At 43.7% G+C, this 20,832-nt stretch overlaps 1 protein-coding gene across 1 annotated transcript in view; it reads left to right on the top strand.

Annotated features, from left to right (window-relative positions):
* Positions 1-474: 474 nt before the first annotated feature.
* The window catches only part of DDX52 (DExD-box helicase 52), a 32,919-nt gene continuing 12,561 nt past the window's right edge, over positions 475-20,832 (top strand). Inside the window, exons 1-9 of the mRNA XM_002719247.5 lie at positions 475-628; positions 1,982-2,180; positions 9,004-9,134; positions 10,239-10,424; positions 12,282-12,425; positions 13,796-13,907; positions 15,862-15,934; positions 16,720-16,923; positions 20,678-20,768. Of these exons, the coding sequence (XP_002719293.1) occupies positions 542-628; positions 1,982-2,180; positions 9,004-9,134; positions 10,239-10,424; positions 12,282-12,425; positions 13,796-13,907; positions 15,862-15,934; positions 16,720-16,923; positions 20,678-20,768 (1,227 nt within the window). The 5' untranslated portion in view covers positions 475-541. The remainder of the gene's footprint in view (positions 629-1,981; positions 2,181-9,003; positions 9,135-10,238; positions 10,425-12,281; positions 12,426-13,795; positions 13,908-15,861; positions 15,935-16,719; positions 16,924-20,677; positions 20,769-20,832) is intronic.

The raw sequence follows: 20,832 nt of genomic DNA, 5'->3' as shown, positions 1-20,832 counted from the left end.
CCTTTTTTTAAAGATTTACTTATTTATTTGAAAGACAGAGTTACAGAAAGAGAGAGAGAGAGAGAGAGAGAGGTCTTCCATCACTCCCCAATTGGCCACAAGGGCTGGAGCTGCCCTGATTGGAAGCCTGGAGCCAGGAGCTTCCTCCGGGTCTCCCACGTGGATGCAGGAGCCCAAGAACCTGGGTCATCTTCTGCTTTCCCAGGCCATAGCAAGGAGCTGGATTGGAAGTGGAGCAGCCAGGACTTGAACTGGCACCCACATGGGATGCCGGCACTGCAGGCAGCGGCTTTACCTGCTACTCCACAGCCCCGGCCCCAAAAATATTCTTAAAAGTCCAAAAAAGTGCATGGCATAGAGAGATATTGATAAAAATGTCTTTCAAGGTTATAAATAACGAGAAACTATGCAATCACAAGCCTCCACGGACTGAGAACGAGCCAACCCCGCCTCCCGGAGCCACTTCCGTCCCAGCCGGCGTTGGGCGGAGAAGAAGTCATCTGCGCAGGCGCCGCGCGACCGTGGAGCGTTCTGGGTAAAGATGGATGTCCACGATCTCTTTCGCCGGCTCGGTGCAGGGGCCAAATTCGACGTGAGACGCTTCTCGGCGGACGCAGCCCGATTCCAGGTACTGTGCGCGGGGCACGTAGACCGTAGACGCAGAGAAGGAGCTTCGCGCGAGAAGGGGTCGGTGGCCCTCGGGAGACCCCGAGCCTGCTGCGACCACCTTTGGGGCGGTTTCTCTCCTTTCGGGTTTAGTTTTCCCGCAACCCTGGCCGACTCGAGAGGAATGAACGAACTGTCGGCAGACTTAGCTGAGCCTCGCAGCGGAGTCTCACCCGTCTTTCTTCTTAGTTTATTCCAAGCAAACTTCGAGTACTTTCAAAAGGAACTGTTTTCTGTAAAACTGATGGAAAGGAACTTTGAAACGGGATACAACTGAAAATGGAGAATACCCGGGCTGGGCTGGGCTCGGCGTGCACGTGGCTGTACTGGGCTTGGCTGTTGTCACTGCTCCACCCCCGGCCCCCAGCGTGCTCAGTAACCGGTGGGAGGAGCGATTTACCTTGGGTCGCGGGAGTGGTAGATAAATCGGGAAAAGTCAGAAGATGTTGTCAGCCCTGGCATTAGGAGCCAGGGACCTGGTTCATTTATTATTATTAATATTGGTGCATCATGTACTTTCTTCTTTCGAACCAGATTGTGTGGGTCCAAATGCTGCGTCTGGCAGTTATTAATTTTGAGACCTAAGGGCCGGCGCCACGGCTCACTAGGCTAATCCTCCGCCTTGCGGCGCCAGCACACCGGGTTCTAGTCCCGGTCGGGGCGCCGGATTCTGTCCGGGTTGCCCCTCTTCCAGGCCAGCTCTCTGCTGTGGCCCAGGAGTGCAGTGAAGGATGGCCCAGGTGCTTGGGCCCTGCACCCCATGGGAGACCAGGAGAAGCACCTGGCTCCTGCCATCGGATCAGCGCGGTGCACCGGCCGCGGCGGCCATTGGAGGGTGAACCAACGGCAAAGGAAGACCTTTCCCTCTGTCTCTTTCTCAGTGTCCACTCTGCCTGTCAAAAAAAAAAAAAAAAAAAAAAAAAGAAAGAAAGAAAAAGAAAAAGAAAAAAAATTTTGAGACCTTGGTTATTTGACCTCCCAGTGCCTCTGTTTTCCAGTCCGTGATGCTGCCGTTTGCCTGGTAGCACCGTTGTAAGGATGAAGTGATTTAATATGCTCTACCGTACTTAGGAATCTGTGTAACACACAGTAAGCAGGTAGTTGTGTAAGGATTCACCGCTGCCATGATTATTACAGTTACTGTTACAAGATCAGGAAGGACGTCTTTGGATTGCCTTTGCCCAAACACATTGTCTGCGGGAAAAGTATTTGGTGAAAGGGAGAGTCGCTGGACCCAAGCCCTTACTGCCAATCCTGCTTGGATGAAAGCAGTGCTGTTCTGTCAGGTTTCATGTTAAATTTTTTTGGGTTTCAGATAGGGAAAAGGAAATGCGACTTTGATTCTTCAGAGGTGCTGCAGGGACTGGACTTCTTTGGAAATAAGAAGGCTGTCCCAGGTGAGTGCGCAGCTTCACAGACACATGGGCAGCTCCAGGATGAGGAGAAAGAAGCAGCCACCCACATGGAAGGGAAGCGGGAACAGAACAAGAAAAAGAGGAAGAAGGTGGATTCAGGTTAGAATCTGATTTCTTTTTTTTTTTTTTTTAATAGAATCTGATTTCTATTATGTTTTCTTCAACTAAATTGGTGATACAAGCATACAGTTTGAGTCAAAACAATATAAAGTCACTCATCAGTTGAAGGCATTTGGATTGTTCCCAGATACTTGCCATTATAAATATTGCTACGTAACAGGTGCTTATAACCTGTTATCCAGGTACTGTTGTGTCTGTAGAATAGCATCCCCAGAGCGGAATCACTTGGTGAACAGGTGTGCACACTTGTTTGTTTGAATAGTTACTACAAAATGACTTCCTGTTCCTTTGTCACTGCTGGGTTTGATTGTTGTATAGTTTTTTTGCCAGTCTAATGAATGAAACATTTTTATTTGCATTTTGTTGATAGCCGGGGAGGTTGAGCATCTTGTCATACACTCTACTGGACAGCTACATTTCAACTTTGCTGTGTTGTCTGTTCTTTGCCTATTTTTCTCAGGATTTACATGTATGTGTATGTGTCCTTTATACTGTACTATAGGAGTATTTGTCTTTTTATATTTTATATCTACTAAACTGCCTAGTCATTTGCCTTTTATTGCGTAAATACTTAAGAATGATAAAAAGTAAATTTCCTTCCCACTCCTTGTTGCCAGTCCACTATTTCTTGAGAGGCAGTAACTCTTATTAATTTCTTTATTATTATTATTATTATTATTATTATTATTATTTTGGACAGGCAGAGTTAGACAGTGAGAGAGAGAGAGACAGAGAGAAAGGCCTTCCATTGGTTCACCCCCCCAAATGGCTGCCACGGCCGGTGCACTGCGCCGATCCAAAGCCAGGAGCCAGGTGCTTCCTCCTGGTCTCCCATGCGGGTGCAGAGCCCAAGGACCTGGGCCATCCTCCACTGCACTCCCGGGCCACAGTAGAAGAGGAGCAACTGGGACCAGAACCCTGGGTGCCGGTGCCTCAGGTGGAGGATTAGCCTGTGAGCTGTGGCGCCGGCCTCTTTATTATTTTTCTAGAGCTATTCTATTTATATGTATTTATGCTTCACTTAAAAAATTAGGAATACTCTATGTATGTTCATAAACGTGAATACTTTATATTCTATTTGTGAACTCTCCCTTTCACCTCTGTTTTTTAAAGATTTGTTTCTTTTATTTGAAAGTTAGAGAGGTCTTCCATCCACTGGTTTACTCCCCAAATGGCTGCAGCGGCTGAAGCTGTGCTGGTCCCAAGGCAGAAGCCAGGAGCGTCTTCCGGGTCTGCCACTGGGTGCAGGGGCCCAACACTTGGGCCATCCTCCTGTTTTTCCAGGTGCATTAGCAAGGAGCTCAATCAGAAGTGGAGCAGCTGGGTCTCAAACTGGCACTCATGGGATTCCGGCACTGCAGGCAGAGGCTTTACCCGCAATGCCACAACACCAGCACCCCTCCTCTACTTAAAAAAAAAAAAAAGTATTTTTATTTGAAAGAGGCAGAGAGAGAGCGTCTATCTGCTGGTACTCAGACCATCTTCCATGGCCTTCTCCAGCTGAAGGGGAAGCTCACACTGGCACTCCAATGTGGGAGGCCAGCTTCGCAAGTAGTGGCTTAACCCCCTGGACCTCGATGCTAAAAACAGTATATCTTAGAGACTGAAAGCAGCAGGAAGTGCACTTCATTGTTCATTGTGACACTGTGTAGTATCCCATCCTGCATTGTAAGGGAGGGCCACGATCAATTGGACAGGTTCAGATGTGGTGGGCATCAACTTGATTTCCATGCTTTTGCTGTTATTGTGTTGCAATTAAACTAATTCTTCTCTGACTACAAGGAAGTTTGATAAAACCTTCCATCAAGATTAGTAAGAAAGACATGCCACAGGCTTAGGAAAAGGATTCAAATGTTAGGCAGCCAGAAGTACACAGGTATAAACCGTAACCATATGGCAGCAAATGGGTGTAGACCATAGATCCATGATACAGAAGGGAGCTTCAAAAAGCTCATTAAAAATACACATTATTATTTTTTAAACTATTTTATTTATTTATTTGTTTGAAAGGTAGAGTTACAGAGAGAGAGGGAGACACGGAGAGAGATCTTGCATCTGCTGGTTCACTCCCTAAAAGGCCACATCTGCCAGAGCGGGGCCAGTCCGAAGCCAGGAACCAGGAGCCAGGAGTCTCCTCTGGGTCTCCCTCACAGGTGCAGGGGCCCATGAACTTGGGCCATCTTATACTCCTTCCCCAGGCACATTAGCAGGAATCTGGATAGGAAGTAGAGCAGCCAGGACTTGAACTGGTGCCCATATGGGATGCCAGTGTCATAGGTGGCTGGTTAATTTGCTACACCATGACACCAGCCCCTCTTACAAGATTTTATTTGGTATAAATAGTGAATAGAGGACTGATTTAAAATTCTTCCAGACACTAAATAATTGTGCTAGTATTTTATGTTAATAATCCATCTTTCCTATTGGATTTAAAGCAACTTTTATTATAACTTTATTTCCCATGTGCATTCAGGTTCATCTCTAGGCTCTTTCCTGTTTTAAGATTGTATTTGTATACCAGTACTAGCTTGTTTTAATTACTGTGCCTTACAGTATTTGGGGGAAAAAAAATCCAGTATCATGAGGAAGCATACCATTTTTATCAGTTGGACAGCTATTTTTTGTTTGGTTGAATTTTTTGTTTATTTGAAAGAGTTAGAGAGAAAGATCACCATCTGCTGGTTTACTCCTCAAATGACTGTGCTGGCCAGGCAGTGCCAGGCCGAAACCAGGAGCCAGGAGCTTTTTCCAGGTCTCCCACATGGGTGCAGAGGCCCAAGTACTTGGGCCATCTTCTGCTGCTTTCCCAGGTGCCTTGGCAGGGAGCTGGATAGGAAGTGGAGAAGCCAGGACTGGAACTGGCACCCATATGGGATGCTGGTGTTGCAATTGGCAGCTTTACCTGTTATGCCACAGTGCCGGTTCCTGGCCAACTGTTTTCTCCCTCAAGTGATTGACATAATCAGTAGCCCAATTAAAATTCCAGCTGAGCTCCTAGATTCTGTCTGATCCAGACCCATCTACCATAGGCTTTTGGAGAGTGAACTTATGGATGGAATCTCTCTCTCTCTCTCTCTCTCTCTCTCTCTCTCTCTCTCTCTCTCTGTAACTCTGTCTTTCAAATAAAACAAATACTTTTTAAAAACTGAAATACAGGATTCATTGCTGTGACGTAGCAAGTAAAGTTGCCATCTGCAGACCAGCATCCCATATGGACGCCAGTTCGAGTCCTGGATACTCCACTTCCTATCCAGCTGCCTGCTTATGCACCTAGGAAAGGCAGCAGAGGATGGCTAAGTGCTTGGTCCCCTGCACCCATGTGAGAGACCTCAATGAAGCTCCTGACTCTGGCTTTGGGCTGGCCCAGCCCTGACTTGCAACCATTTGGGGAGTGAACAGATGGAAGTTCTCTGTCTCCCTCTGCCTTTCCTTCTGTGTAACTCTGACTTTGAAATAAATAAATCTTAAAGAAAAGAAAAAGAAAGAAATACAAGCACCATCTTTTTTTTTTTTAAGATTTTTATTTGACAGGCAGAGTTACAGACAGTGAGAGAGACACAGAGAGAAAGATCTTCCTTCCGTTGGTTCACTCCTCAAGTGGCCACAACAGCCGGAGCTACGCCTGTCCGGAGCCAGGAGCCAGGAGCTTCTTCCTGGTCTCCCACATGGGTGCAGGGCCCAAGCACTTGGGCCATCCTCCACTGCACTCCCTGGTCACAGCAGAGAGCTGGACTGGAAGAGGGGCAACCGGGATTAGAACTGGCGCCGCAGGTGGAGGATTAATCAACCGGGATTAGAACTGGCGCCTATATGGGATGCCAGTGCCGTAGGTGGAGGATTAATGTAGTGTGCCATGGCACCAGCCCCACAAGCACCATCTTTAAATTTTTTTTTTTTTTTTTTTTTTTTTTTGACAGAGTGGGCAGTGAGAGAGAGAGACAGAGAGAAAGGTCTTCCTTTGCCGTTGGTTCACCCTCCAATGGCCGCTGCGGCCGGCACGCTGCGGCCGGCACGCTGCGGCCGGCACACCGCACTGATCTGATGGCAGGAGCCAGGTACTTATCCTGGTCTCCCATGGGGTGCAGGGCCCAAGGACTTGGGCCATCCTCCACTGCACTCCCAGGCCACAGCAGAGAGTTGGCCTGGAAGAGGGGCAACCGGGACAGTATCCGGTGCCCCGACCGGGACTAGAACCTGGTGTGTCGGCGCCGCAAGGTGGAGGATTAGCCTAGTGAACCACGGCGCCAGCCCAAGCACCATCTTTAAAAAAAAAAAGTATTCAATCCTGATGGGAAAAAATGAACCACATTTTTTGCTTCACACTACAGTATAAGCAAAAATTAACTTGAAATGATTCAGACTGAAATGCAAAATCTAAAGCTATACAACTTCTAGAAGAAAACATAGGAAAAACAATCTTTGTGACTTTGAAGTACACAAATGTTTCTTAAAAAAAAAAGCACAAACCATGAAAAAAAAAAATTTAGTATATTGAACTGTATCAAAATTAAAAATTTTTGTTTTTAGATAGCATTAAGAAAATGAAAAAGTGAGCCACAAATATGGAAAAAAAATCCATAACATGTATATCAAACATAATAGGGTTTACAGCCACTTACCTAAAATGATACACATATGGGAATAAGCACATAAGATTCAGCATCATCAGGCAAATTTAAACCACAATACAATACTACTACATAGTCATTAAAATGGTACAGATAAAAAGACTGATTATACCAAGTGTTGACCAGGAATATACAGAATAAAGCTTTCACTTTAATGGTCAGATGGTACAACTACTTTGGAAAACAATTTGAAATTGTTTTTTGGAGGGTTAACCACTCACTCACCATGTTACCCACCCATTCAACTCAGATATTTACCCCAGAGAAAGGAAAACATTCATCTTTAGGAAAATTTGTCATCAGTTGTTCATAGCAACTTGATTTATAATAGCTAAAAAAGTGGAAATGAACCAAATGTCCTTAGGGGGTGAAGGATAAACAGATTATATAACCATACTGGAATACTACCTAGTAATAAAATATAAAGTTTAAGGCCTGGGTTGTGGCACAGCTGGTCAAGTCACTGCTTGCAATGCTGGCATCCCATATCAGTGCTGATTTGAGTCCCAGCTGCTCCGCTTGTGATCCAGCTTCTTGCTAACAAGCCTGGGAAGGCAATGAAAGATGGCCCACGTGCTTGGGGCTCTGCCACCCACATTTAAGACCAGGAAGGTGTTTCAGGCCCCTGCCTTGGGCCTGGCCCTGACCTGGCTATTGCGACCATTTAGGGAAAGGAACCAGAAGATGGAAGATCTTTCTCTCTTTGTAGCTCTCTGCCTTTCAAATAAATAAAATTTTTTTTAATGTGAATTTATTGGTGCTATAACCTGGATAAATCTCAAAATAATTATCTTGAGTGAAAGAAACCAGACTAAAATTCATATATACTATATGATTCCATTCCTGTAAAATTCCAGAAAAGACAAACTAATCTATAGTGAAAATCAGATTGGTGGTTGCCTAGGGATTTTTTTCCTTGCCTTATATTTTATAAGTATATATCCCTAAACACTACTTTAGTTTTGCATGTTTTTGACATTTTATGAATAGATTAAGACTGGATGTTTTTCCTCTTGCTTGGCTATTCATAGTGACATTTAGTAGTTTCTTTGGTAGTTTTGTTTGTATGTGGTAAGATACACGAAAGTTACAAATTAACCATTTAGGTGTGCAGTTCAGTGGTTTAGATATATATAGTCAAAGCTGTTCAGTCATTGCCACCAGCCGTCTCCAGAGTTCTTTTTCTCTTGTAAAACTACAATTCTGTACCCATTCAACCAGCAGTGGGGAACCTTTTTTTCTGCCAAGGACCATTTTATTGATAGCATCATTAATGGGCCATTAAAAATGATCAGCTTAAAAATTAGCCTGCTGTAGATTTATTGAATTTCGAGTCCTGTCTGCAGTTTCCCTGGCAGGGCCAGACCAAATGATTTTGCGGGCCTTACCAGTAACGAGCCATTCCTCACCACCCCGAGTCCCTGGCAGCCACTACTCGGCTATCTCCAGATTTTGACTACTTAAAGAGGCCACGAAGAAATTTGGAGAGTTGGCAGAAACAACCTTAAATATGGGTGTAGAACTCCATAAATAACGTGAATATGTTAGAACTCATTGAACTTGTGCTTTAAAATGTCTGTAGTTTATTGTATGTTGTCTATGCCTCACTGAAGTTGAAAAACCAGTCTTTGCTCATTACTCAGAAGTTAGCCTTACATATTGACTCTCTCATAGAGACCTTAAAATCACTTCTTCCAGTCACCAAAACAATCCTGTCGTTTAGCTGAATTAGTGCTACTTACAGATTGAGGGTGAATTGCTGTCTTTATAGTATTGAGGAGCACTGAGTGTTGGAATTGTTCATTGCTATTGTTAAGGGGATCTTTCTTTCACCATATTTACTTTTTAGCTACTTGTTTGGATGTGGAGAAGCTGTCTGCTTCACTGAAATCTCTGTTATTCAAGTGGTTAATTGCCTGTTGTTTTCGCGTGTAGTCAGCCCCATGCTCTGCAACAGAACCCACCAACAAAAGCCACGGAATGAGCTTTTGAGCTCTCGTTGTACCGACACAGAGCTTGCCTCTCCATTTCTAATTCTTGTACTTCCAATTGCTTCTTCTTGTGTAGTGCATCAGTTAGTACTTTCTCTTTTGTTTGATATGAAGGTGTGACCCATTTGCTATACCCAAAACTGTTGCATTTAAAATCTTTTAACGTTTTACAATATATTTTAGAAATTACTTTGCAAGAAGAAGGCACTACTATCCAGTGGACCTCGTCTGTGGAAGCAAAGATTGAAGATACGAAAAGTAAAGGGCACACTAAACTAACCTCAGGAAAATTGGAGCATCTCAGAAAGGAAAAGGTCAGCAAAATGCTCAGCTTTAAACATCCGTGTTTTTGACTCGCTGACATTTTCACTGGACTTGGGCTATTCTTTTGGTAAAGTGAATATGTATTGTTTTGTTAAATTAGAAGATTAATTGTATTTGTTTAGATTTTACTTTAATGAAAAAGTAGGCATTTGTACCGTGGCTTAACAGTTTAAAACTAAAATAAGACACACAAATATAAATGTCCTGATCTACTCAAGTTTCAAGGTTAACAATGTGTTTAGAATGAAAATTTTCAAATGTCTGACTCTCTTTGTAAACATGATTTGGCTTCCTTTTTCTTGAACTTATGGGTTTAGAAGAATTTCCTCTGAGAGGGATTAGAGGGTTAAAATTATTAAAAAAAAAAAAAAACAAACTATTGTTATAACTTGGGAATAAGGGATGTAGGATATAGAAGAAACAGCAGATATACTGTTGTCATGTCTGCTGTACACCTGCCATATTGCTGGAGAGGTTTGTTCAGCGGCTAGTGTTTGTCTGTCTTTGGACCAAAGAATGGGGAAACCAACAAATACAGCACTTCCGTACTCCTCTTTGTACTCAATTTTAATATGTAGAGTTTTAGGGTACATCATCAAAAAGCAATTGGCCCTTGTTTAAGGATCATACAAAGGAAAGAGAGTGCCTGCCTTCCAGAAGTCTATGTATGATGGTTACTTTAGACTATGGTAGTGACACATTAATGCAAAGAAAGCATAGATTGATAGGTTTCGTTGTTAGAAAGGTGTGAGTCAGCATGAATTACCCCTAATAGCTGTGGTGTTTGGGGGCTTGGATTTAAGCAGGAAGTTTCATATGCCACTGAAGCTTATCCTACAAATTGTCAAGATATTCTACAACTTCTGAAAATATGTTCATCTTTATTTATTTAAAAGTCAGAGATAGAGAGAGCGAGATCTTCCATCCAGTGGTCCTCTCCCCAGTTGGCTGCAATGGCCGGAGCCAGGAGCTTCTTCCAGGTCTCCCACGTGGGTGCAGGGGCCCAAGGACCTGAGACGTCTTCTACTGCTTTCCCAGCTGGAAATATTTTTATTTGGCCTTCTTCATGGTGGCTCCTTTACTTCACTTTTCAGATAAACTTCGTCCGGAATAAACACAAAATTCACGTCCAAGGAACTGATCTTCCTGACCCAATTACTACATTTCAGCAACTTGATCAGGAATATAAAATCAATTCTCAACTGCTTCAGAACATTCTAGATGCAGGCTTCCAAATGCCTACACCAATCCAAATGCAAGCCATTCCAGTTATGCTGCATGTAAGTATAAAGGGCTAGAATGCTTATAATCTTTGCTGTATGCGAGTATGTTTGCCCCTTCTCTTCCGTTCCTCCTTGAAATTCTCTTCTACCTTATCTCCCCTGCTAAAGACTTTTACTTGCTTTTAAATTCCGTTTCAAACGCCTGTGCCCCCATAAAGCCGATCTCGAGCACTACCATTACATATGATCTTTTCACTTATCAACACCCTTTTCCTTCCCACCCCCAGTTCTCCATGGTACTTGGTGTGGATTTTTTGTTTTCTGTGGTGTTTTGTTTTTTGGGTTTTTTTGTTTGTTTGTTTGTTTGTTTTTGCAACATTGATCTTACTCTCTACATTACTGAGTATGTATCTGTACCAATTATATTTTTATCTTCTTTACATTTTGCTAGGGTGTAAGCCCTCTGAGGATGAAGACCATGTTTTGTTTTTACATTGTTGATTTGATTTCTGTTGCCCAGAAAACTATTTCAGAAATATAAATGCTTTCTTAAAGTCTTGTGTATAAGTGAACTTAGTTCCCCCCACCCCAACTTAAAGATATGGATTAATTTAGATTTTTAGAAATTAAGGACTTTTTAAGATTTATTTATTTTAAAGAGTTACAGAGAGAGAGACTGAAAAAGATCTTTCAATTGCTGGTTCACTTCCCAGATTCCTGCAGTGCCAGGGCTGGGCCAGGCCAAGGCAGGAGCCAGAAGCTTCATCTCGTTTCCCATGGAGTGGCAGGAGCCCAGATACTTGGGCCTTCTTTTGCCACTTTTCCCAGGCCATTAGTGGGGAGCTGAATTGGAAGTGGAGCAGCCTGGATACGAACTGGCATCCATATGGGATGCCCACGTTGCAAGTGACAGCTTAACCTGCTGCACCACAACGCCAGCCTCAGAAATTAAATTTTTATGAGATGTTGGGGCTGGCGCTGTGGCACACTTGGTTAATCCTCCACCTGCGGCGCCGGCATCCCATATGGGCTCTGGGTTCTAGTCCCCGTTGCTACTCTTCCAGTCCAGCTCTCTGCAGTGGCCCGGGAGGGCAGTGGAGGATGGCCCAGGTGCTTGGACCCCTGCACCCATGCGGGAGACCAGGAAGAGGTACCTGGCTCCTGGCTTCGGATCGGCGCAGCGCCTGCCGTAGCGGCCATTTGGGGAGTGAACCAATGGAAGGAAGACCTTTCTCTCTGTCTCTCACTGTCTGTAACTCTCTACCTGTCACATAAATTTAAAAAAAAAAAAATTATGAGATGGAGATGTGTTTCGTAACCAGGGGAGCTGACTTCCCTCCAGCCACATAGCAAGGTGGCCTTTGGTTCCGGTAACCAGAGGATATGGATTAGCTTTTCACGTACACCAATGTTTTTCATTGTCTTTGATAACTGAAATGAGAATACATTCATACATTTGAATAGCATTGTTGACTCCTATCATTGTAAATTTGCTTTTAGTTTTCATGTAAGGTTTCTATCATGCCTTTAGCTTAAAGCTTCAAAATTCACAATGCCTTTTGAAAGATTGTCATTCATAAATCACTCTGTCACTCAGGTCTTTTATTTTTTTTAACATCAGCCATTCTGTTACTTAACAAAACCTTCCCTGGGGATTGAACAGTACAAATATAAGAACAAAAAGTTGGCTTTGTAATTTTGCTTTGATCAAATACTTTAGTGGCAAAGAGAAATGGACGTAGTGGGCATAAATTGAGGTTGTGAATTATCCTTGGTTTTGGTTATCCACTTTTTCTGCTTAGTCAAATGGACTTCAGGGGCAATATCCTGAAACACTATTGGGCTTGTGGTGGCCGAGATAGATGGTGTTACAAAAGCAAATGTGGAAGAAATACTTACACTCTGTGTTTTTAGGGTCGGGAACTTCTGGCCTCTGCACCTACTGGATCTGGGAAGACTTTGGCTTTTAGCATTCCTATTTTAATGCATCTGAAACAGCCCACAAATAAAGGCTTCCGAGCCCTGATTATATCCCCAACACGAGAACTTGCCAGCCAGGTATGACTTCCAACATTTGAACAGAATGCATTTGGTATCTGCTTCAGTGATCTTTCTTATTTAAAGAAGATAAAACTGTGTCTTTTGTCATGGTCAGGTGTGGCATGCAAAGCACAGTGCTCTGTATATTGTTGCATGTGGGCTAATCTTTGAAGTCTTTGTATGATTTTCTAAAACATTTTCGTATTCATAACTGTAATAACTGCTCTATGCCCCTTGAAGTTGAAAGGCTACTGTGATATAGTCGTTCCTCTCTAAAATTTCTTTTCTTCCCTTGGAAAAATGAAGCCTCATCTCGGGTGTTTTGGGGGGGTGTTTAAAGATTTATTTATTTATTTGAAAGAGAAAGAGACAGATGGTGAGAAAGAGTTCTTCCATCCACTGGTTCATTTCCCAAATGGCCACAATGGCCAGGATTAGGACAGACAAAAGCCAGGAGCTTCTTCCAGTTTTCTCTCCCACATGGTTGCAGGGGCCCAAATACTTGAGCCATCTTTTGCTTTCCCAGGTGCCTTAACAGGGACCTGGATCGAAAAGTGGAGCCGCAGGGACTTGAACTGACACCTATTTGGGATGCCAACATTGCAGGCGAAGGCTTAACCTGCTACATCACAGTGCTGGCCCCTCGTCTCAGTTTTTGAGAAAGTCAAACTACAAGGATCTGCTCCATCCTCCTGTGGTGCTTAACTTGAAAAATATGTCAAGTGCCAAGTAGTCGTATCATAGTTTTTTGTTTTTTTTGTTTTTTTTTGTTTTTGTTTTTTTTTTTGACAGGCAGAGTGGACAGTGAGAGAGAGAGAGAGAAAGGTCTTCCTTTGCCGTTGGTTTACCCTCCAATGGCCGCAGTGGCTGGCGCACTGCGGCTGGTGCACTGTGCTGATCCGAAGCCAGGAGCCAGGTGCCTCCTCCTGGTCTCCGATGCAGGTGCAGGGCCCAAGCACTTGGGCCATCCTCCACTGCACTCCCTGGCCACGAGAGAGCTGGCCTGGAAGAGGGGCAACCAGGACAGAATCCGGCGCCCCGACCGGGACTAGAACCCGGTGTGCCGGCACCTCAGGTGGAGGATTAGCCTAGTGAGCTGTGGCGCCGGCCCTTATCATAGTATTGTATCCTAAAACCACGTGTAACACATTGAAACAATATTAGTTTTATCTCTTGGAACTAATTTACTAGACCTGAAAGAATCTACCAGATTCTGTTAGGCTTTGAAGTTCTAAGATACTGAGATAGCAGGTTAATCTACAGTTTATTGTAGGTTTAATTTCTGATACTCATGGGTTGATAATAGATTTATTTTATTAATGTGAAAGAGAATGTACATATTACCCATATATCTTAGCAGCTTGTGTTTTTATCATTTTCTGTTTTAGATTCACCGAGAGTTAATTAAAATCTCTGAGGGAACAGGATTCAGGATACACATGATCCACAAAGCAGCAGAGGCAGCCAAGAAATTTGGGCCTAAATCATCTAAGAAGTTTGGTAAGGAGTTCATGCTTGGGATGTAGACCATAAAAGGGAGTTAAAAAATAATGAATATTCTAGTTGCCATGTAAGAGCCATATATGTACCGAGAATCACTTTGATTGTTAGAGAAGCTACGAGAAATCCCTTCCCCTCCCCTGCTCTACCCAGTAGCTTCCCAGAGGTTCTCAGCTGGAGACAATTTTGCTTCCCACCCTCTACCACAGAGAGATTAGGTAATATTTGGATATACCTGAAGTGTCACAACTGGTCAGAGCCCAGGCATGCTGTTAAATATCTGACAGTACCTAAGACAGCCCCCTACAACCAAGAATTATCTGGCCCCAATGATCAACTGCCAAGGTTGAGAAACCATGCATTATACTGTTGATTTCAAATCTGCCATAGAAACGCATTGGCAGATAAGAATGGCTGACGTCCTTACCCTCTTATCAACCAGCAAATCTAATTCCATCTTCTGAGTAAAGTTTCATTAAAGCTGGAGGTGGGGCATGATGTCTGTCCCACAGGCTATCATATGATGCCTGTGAAGTCCTTTGGTCTGGTCCTGCCAAGGTAACCATTGGTGGGACTTGAAATAATTAAGTCTAGGGAGGGCAGTGCACGAGGTTAAACAGTCTGTGGTGCTAGCATCCCATATGGGTGCCGATTCGAGTCCCAGCTGCTCCACTCCAATCCACCTTTCTGCTAATGTGCCTGGGAAAGCAGCTGAAGATGGCCTTAGTGCTTGGGCTCCTACACCCACATGAGAGACCCAGATGAAGCTCTTGGCCCAGCCTCTGCTGTTGCAGCCATGTGGGGAGTGAAGCAATGGATGGAAGATCTCTCCCTCTCTGTTTCTTCCTCTCTTTCTAATTCTGCCTTTCAAATAAAATAAATCTTTACCAAAAAAAAAAAAAAATGTTGTCTGTGGCAGGCTAATTTTTAAGTCGATACTTTTGTATGGCTCATTGATGATGTTAAAATGACCCTTGTCAGAAGAAAGGTTCCCCACCCCTAATTTAAAGAGAATTTTTGGAGTTGGCGCTGTGGCATAGTGAATAAAATTGCCGCCTGTAGTGTCAGCATCCCAAATGGGTTCTGGTACAAGTCCCAGCTGTTTCACTTCCAATCCAGCTTCCTGCTAATGACCTGGGAATGTATTGGAGGTTGACCAAAGTCCTTGGGCTCCTGCGCCCATGTGGATGACTGAGATGGAGGTCCTGACTTTGGTCTGGCCCAACTCTGGCCGTTGTAGCCATTTGGAGAGTGAACCCCCGGGTGGAAGATTTCTCTCTCTTAGTCTGTCCCTCTCTCTAACTCTGCCTATCAAATAAAGAAAATAAACCTTAAAAAAAGAATTTTCTTGGGGAAAATAAGTTTGAAATTGAATTTTGGAATTATGTAGTATTCTTCAGAAGTTGAGAAAGGCTGCTCCAGTATAATAAAAGGAGGGAAGGGATTTAGTACTGTGCTGTGATGGATGAAGAAAACCTATGTAGGGGCCAGCGCTGTGGCATAGTGGGTAAAGCCACTGCCTGTGGTGCCGACATACCATATGGGTGCCGGTTCAAGTCCCAGCTGTTCCCCTTCCGATCCAGCTCTCTGCTATGGCCCGGAAAGATAGTGGAAGATGGCCCAAGTGCCTTGGCCCCTGTAACTGCATGGGAGACTCAGAAGAAGTGCCTGGCTCCTGGCTTTGGATCAGTCCAGTTTTAGTGGGTGGAAGACCTTTCTCTCTGTCTCTTCCTCTTTCTGTAACTCTACCTCTTGAATAAATAAGTAAATAAATCTTTTTTTATAAAGAGAGAAAAACCTGTGTATTAGCTTAGGGAAAAATTTTTGTGGGGTTTGCTAGTGAATATAACTCCACCCTCCCATTCCCATTGAGGTCATTAACTGAAATTCAGGAGATTTAATTCCATAGTTCAAGAAGGATAAGTCTAATTTCTACCATTTGTTCTTCTTGCAGATATTCTTGTGACTACTCCAAATCGACTAATCTACTTATTAAAGCAAGATCCACCAGGAATAGACTTAACAAGGTACAGAAAATAAAATGCCTTTTGTATGTGCTATTCATTTGGTTGATTGTATTTTGTCCTCAGTTGCTTGTATTAGTATCTTTTCGAGCTTGCAGTTTCCCAACTTCTGCCATTGTTGATGCTAAGAATAATTTTTCTCATTAAACTCATAGGAAAAATAACTATCTGGTCTGGAAGAAAGTTACACATTCTGATAAGCAGTGAACACAAAGTTCCCCTAGAGCTTTTGGCATCTTTCAGCAGTAGTGATGGAGTTCATGAGGTGTATGCTAAGCTCTGTTGCTACAGTGGAACCTCATATTTTTGAGACTAATAGAATAGGTATATTGAGTTCCATTTGTCTTCAGATTCATTTATTTATTTGAAAGGCACAGATAGAAGGACAGACAGAGAGAAAGATCTTCCATCTGCTGGTTCACTCCCAAAAGGCCACAGTGGCTGGAGCTGGACTGATCCAAAGCCAGGAACTTCTTCCAGGGCTCCTGTGTGGGTCCAGGGGCCCAAGCACTGGGCCATCTTCCACTGCTTTTCAGGCACGTTAGCAAGGAAGTGGAGTAGCCAGGATTTGAACCCTTGCCCGTATGGGTTGCTGACATACAGGCAGAGGCTTCACCTCTATGCCACAGTGCCAGCCCCATTCCTGCTTATTTGTATACCTTTTTCTGGTTTGATAAAAGATCTGAGAAGCAGCATCCTAGTCTGACTGCATCCTGAGTCCCCACTGTTGAGTAAAGAGTCTTGGCTTTTCCAATTCGCTATCTATAAGTGGTTTTGTTGTTTCTTAGTGTTGAGTGGCTGGTAGTAGATGAATCAGACAAACTGTTTGAAGATGGCAAAACTGGATTTAGAGACCAGCTGGCTTCCATTTTCCTGGCCTGCACATCCCACAAGGTCAAAAGAGCTATGTTCAGTGCAACTTTTGCATATGATGTTGAACAGTGGTGCAAACTCAACCTGGACAATGTCATCACTGTATCCATTGGAGCGAGGTAAGTAATTATTGTCCTGCAAAATCCCACTGATTGCTTTTTAATGCAAATGATTTTTTCAGATTCAAGGAGATAGGGTACTCAGCCTGAGGCTAAGAGGAAGAGAGTTTATCAATAGAAACATTTGTTAAGTCAAGACTGACTAAAGAGGTTCTGTTTTAGAATAATACAAACAGAAGTTCTCATATTTTCATATTGGCATTCCTATCAGCATGCTTTCAATTGATTTTTCTTGCCCACAGAGTGTGACGTGAGCTCTGTGGCCACCCAGAGGATTTAATTTCTTTGAATACTAGGAAGAAGCTGATGTTACAGAGCCATTTGATTATAATGCTCTTTGAAAAACACTTTGGGTGGGGCCAGCACTGTGGCTTAGCAGGTAAAGCTGCCACCTGCAGTCCCAGCATCCCATATGGGGACCGGTTCAAGTCCTGGCTGCTCCACTTCCTAACCAGTTCTCTGCTATGGCCTGGGAAAGCTGTGGAGGATGACCCAAGTCCTTGGGGCCCCTGCACCTGCATGGGAGACCTGGAAGAAGTTCCTGGCTCCTGGCTTCAGATCAGTGCAGCTCCAGCCACTGCAGCCAATTGGGGAGTGAACCAGAGGATGGAAGACCTTTCTGTCTCTCCCTCTGCCTCTCTCTCTCTCTCTTTGCCTCTCCTTCTCTTTTTGTGTAACTTTGACTTTCAAATAAAAAAAAAAAATCTTTAACCAAAAATAATAAAGGAAAAGAAAATACTTTGGGCAGCATTTTATGCCAAATAAATTATGTAGTGGTAGAAGAAAATTCAAGGAAATTCTTGTGTTGCCACTTGATAGCATGTAACCAAGTAGCAGGCATATGAGAAAGTATTCTAATACCATATGAAGTGAAAAAGAAGGTGAGAGGAACAGTAAAGAATACCTTTTCTAAGCCGGCGCCGTGGCTCAATAGGCTAATCCTCCACCTTGCGGCGCCGGCACACCGGGTTCTAGTCCCGGTTGGGGTGCCGGATTCTGTCCCGGTTGCCCCTCTTCCAGGCCAGCTCTCTGCTATGGCCAGGGAGTGCAGTGGAGGATGGCCCAGGTGCTTGGGCCCTGCACCCCATGGGAGACCAGGAAAAGCACCTGGATCCTGGCTCCTGCCAGGATCAGCGCGGTGCGCCGGCTGCAGCGGCGGCCATTGGAGGGTGAACCAACGGCAAAGGAAGACCTTTCTCTCTCTGTCTCTCTCTCTCACTGTCCACTCTGCCTGTCAAAAAAAAAAAAAAAAAAAAAAAAAAAAAAAAAAGAATACCTTTTCTATATCTTTTAAGATTCAAATTTGCTTTTGTTTTTTAGTACAAAACCTTTTGTTTTAAATGTTTATTTTCATCTACTTGAAAGGCATAGCAAGAGAGAAAGGGGGAGATCTTCATCTGCTGGTTCATTCCCCAAGTGCCAGCAACAGCGAGGGCTGGGCCAGCTGAGGCCTTGAGGGTGGCAGGGGCCCAAGCACTTGAACCATCATCACATTGTGCATTAGCAGGAAGCTGAATCTGAAGTGGAGGAGCTGGAACTCAACTGGCACTCCAGTATGGGATGTGGGCAAGCTACAGCTGAATCTGCTGCACCGCGATGCCTGCCCTGAGACCTTTTAAACAACAGGTCAATAGTAAATAAAAATATTTATTTTCATTTCATTATTTGAAAGGCAGAAAGACAGGGATCTTCCATCTGCTGGTTCACTTCCTAGATGTCCACAACAGCCTGATCTGGGTCACACCAAAGCCAGGAATCAGGAACTCTCCCACATGAGTAGCAGAGACCCAAGTACTGCTGCCTTCCAGTACACTGACAGGAAGCTCAATTGGTAGTGGAACACCAGGGCCTTGAATCCAGCACTCTGATAATAGGAGATAGGCATCTTTAACAGCTGCTTAACACCAACACCCGCCCTAAGTTTTCTTTATTATTTTGTATTTGTTTATTTGAAAGGCAGAAAGACAGATTTTCCAGCCACTGATTCACTTTCCAGTTGCTTGCAACAGTCAGAGCTAGGCCAGATCAAAGTCAGGAGCCCAGAACTAAGTGCAGGTCTCCCATGGTGGCAGGCACCTAGTACTGTGACCCAGGCTATGCATTAGCAGGAAGCTCGAATTAAAAATGGAGTCAAACTTAAACCCAGGAACTCTCATAGGGGATGTGGTTGTCTTAAGGGGAGTCTCAACCACTGCACCAAATTCCTGTCCTTCATCTATTTAAATTAAAAGGCCTGTGTATACAAAGAAAGCAGAAAAAATGCACCATAAATATAACAACAGAATAGTACAGATATTTTTGACAGTATAAGATATGGCAGTCCCTTAAATACTATTTATAAAGCCTTAATATACCTCAATCCAACTGTCAGTTTATTAATAACCTGCCACTAACTATTAAGTGAAAGTTTGACGGCAAGCATTTGGTGCAGAGGTTAAGACGCTTTGTGGGATGCCTACACCCTATATGGGAGTGTGTGGGTTTGAGTCTCAGCTCTGCTTTTGGTTCAGCTTCCTGCTAATGCAATCCTGGGAGACAGCAGACAGTAGCTCAAGTGACTGGGTCTCTGCTACCCATGTGGGAGCCCAGATTGAGTTCTGGGCTCCTGGGTCAGCCCTGGCTGTTAAAGGCATTTGAGCGGTGAACTGGTACACAGGAGATCTCTTGCTATCTCTCTTTGCCTTTCAAATAAATAAAAATAAGCACATAATTTTAGGCAAATACGCAACTTTGAAAAGTTCTCATTATTTTACCCAATAATTTTATGTTTAGAAAATTTTTATAAATAAATACTTAGGCACATGAAAATTTATGACTAGAATACAACAAAACATCAGTAATTTTAAAATGGTAGAATTGTGGATGATTTGTTATTTATAATTTTCTGTATTTTTTTTATTTTCTTGGTAGCATTTTTTTTAAGTTTTTTATTCATTTATTTGAGAGGCAGACTACAGACAGAGGGAGAGAGAGAGAGGTCTTCTCTGTGAGTTTACTACCCAAATGGCCTCATTGGCTGGAGCTTGGCCCATCTGAAGCCAGGAGTCAGGAGCTTCTTCCAGGTCTCCTAGGTGGATACACGGGCCCAAGTACTTGCCACTACTGCTTTCCCAGGCCATAAGCAGAGAGGGCTGGATCAGAAGAGGAGCAGCCAGGACATGAACTGGCGCCCTTATGGGATGTCAGTGCTGCAGGTGGAGGCTTAGCCTACTATGCTACAGCACTGGCCCTTCATTTTTTTTTTTAAAGGTTTATTTTTTATTTGAGAGGTAGAGTTAACAGACAGAGGGAGAGACACAGAGAGAAAGGTCTTCCAACTGCTGGTTCACTCCCCAGATGGCCTCAATGGCTGGAGCTGAGCCGATCTGGAGCCAGGAGCCAGGAACTTCTTCTGGGTCTCCTACATGGGTGCAGGGGCCCAGGCACTTGGGCCATCTTGCACTGCTTTCCCAGGCCACAGCAGAGAGCTGGATCAGAAATGGAATAGCCAGGACTTGAACTTGTGCCCATATTGGTTGCCGGCACTGCAGGGGGTGGCTTTACCCGCTACGCCACAGCTCCAGCCCCATCGCCCTGCACTTTTATAATTGGAACAAAACGTTTATGATAATTCTGTGTTCAAATTAAAGTGTAAGTAATTAAGTATGTTGATAATGGAAAAGTTGATTTTTATAAATGTTTTCATTTATTCAGAGTTTAGGAGGGGAAGCAAAAGTTGGCTCTTGCAAACTGTGAGGTGTTATTTTCTTCTCAGGAATTCTGCTGTGGAGACTGTAGAACAAGAACTTCTGTTTGTGGGGTCTGAGACTGGAAAACTTCTGGCCATGAGAGAACTTGTTAAAAAGGTATATTTGGGCTACATTCTTAAATTTCGGTAAAGTTCAAGCCTCATGTTATTGCCGGTTAGAG

The sequence above is a fragment of the Oryctolagus cuniculus genome, chromosome 17 (assembly GCF_964237555.1).
Source record: "Oryctolagus cuniculus chromosome 17, mOryCun1.1, whole genome shotgun sequence".
NCBI lineage: Eukaryota > Metazoa > Chordata > Mammalia > Lagomorpha > Leporidae > Oryctolagus > Oryctolagus cuniculus.
This window is presented reverse-complemented; position numbering and strand designations above follow the sequence as displayed.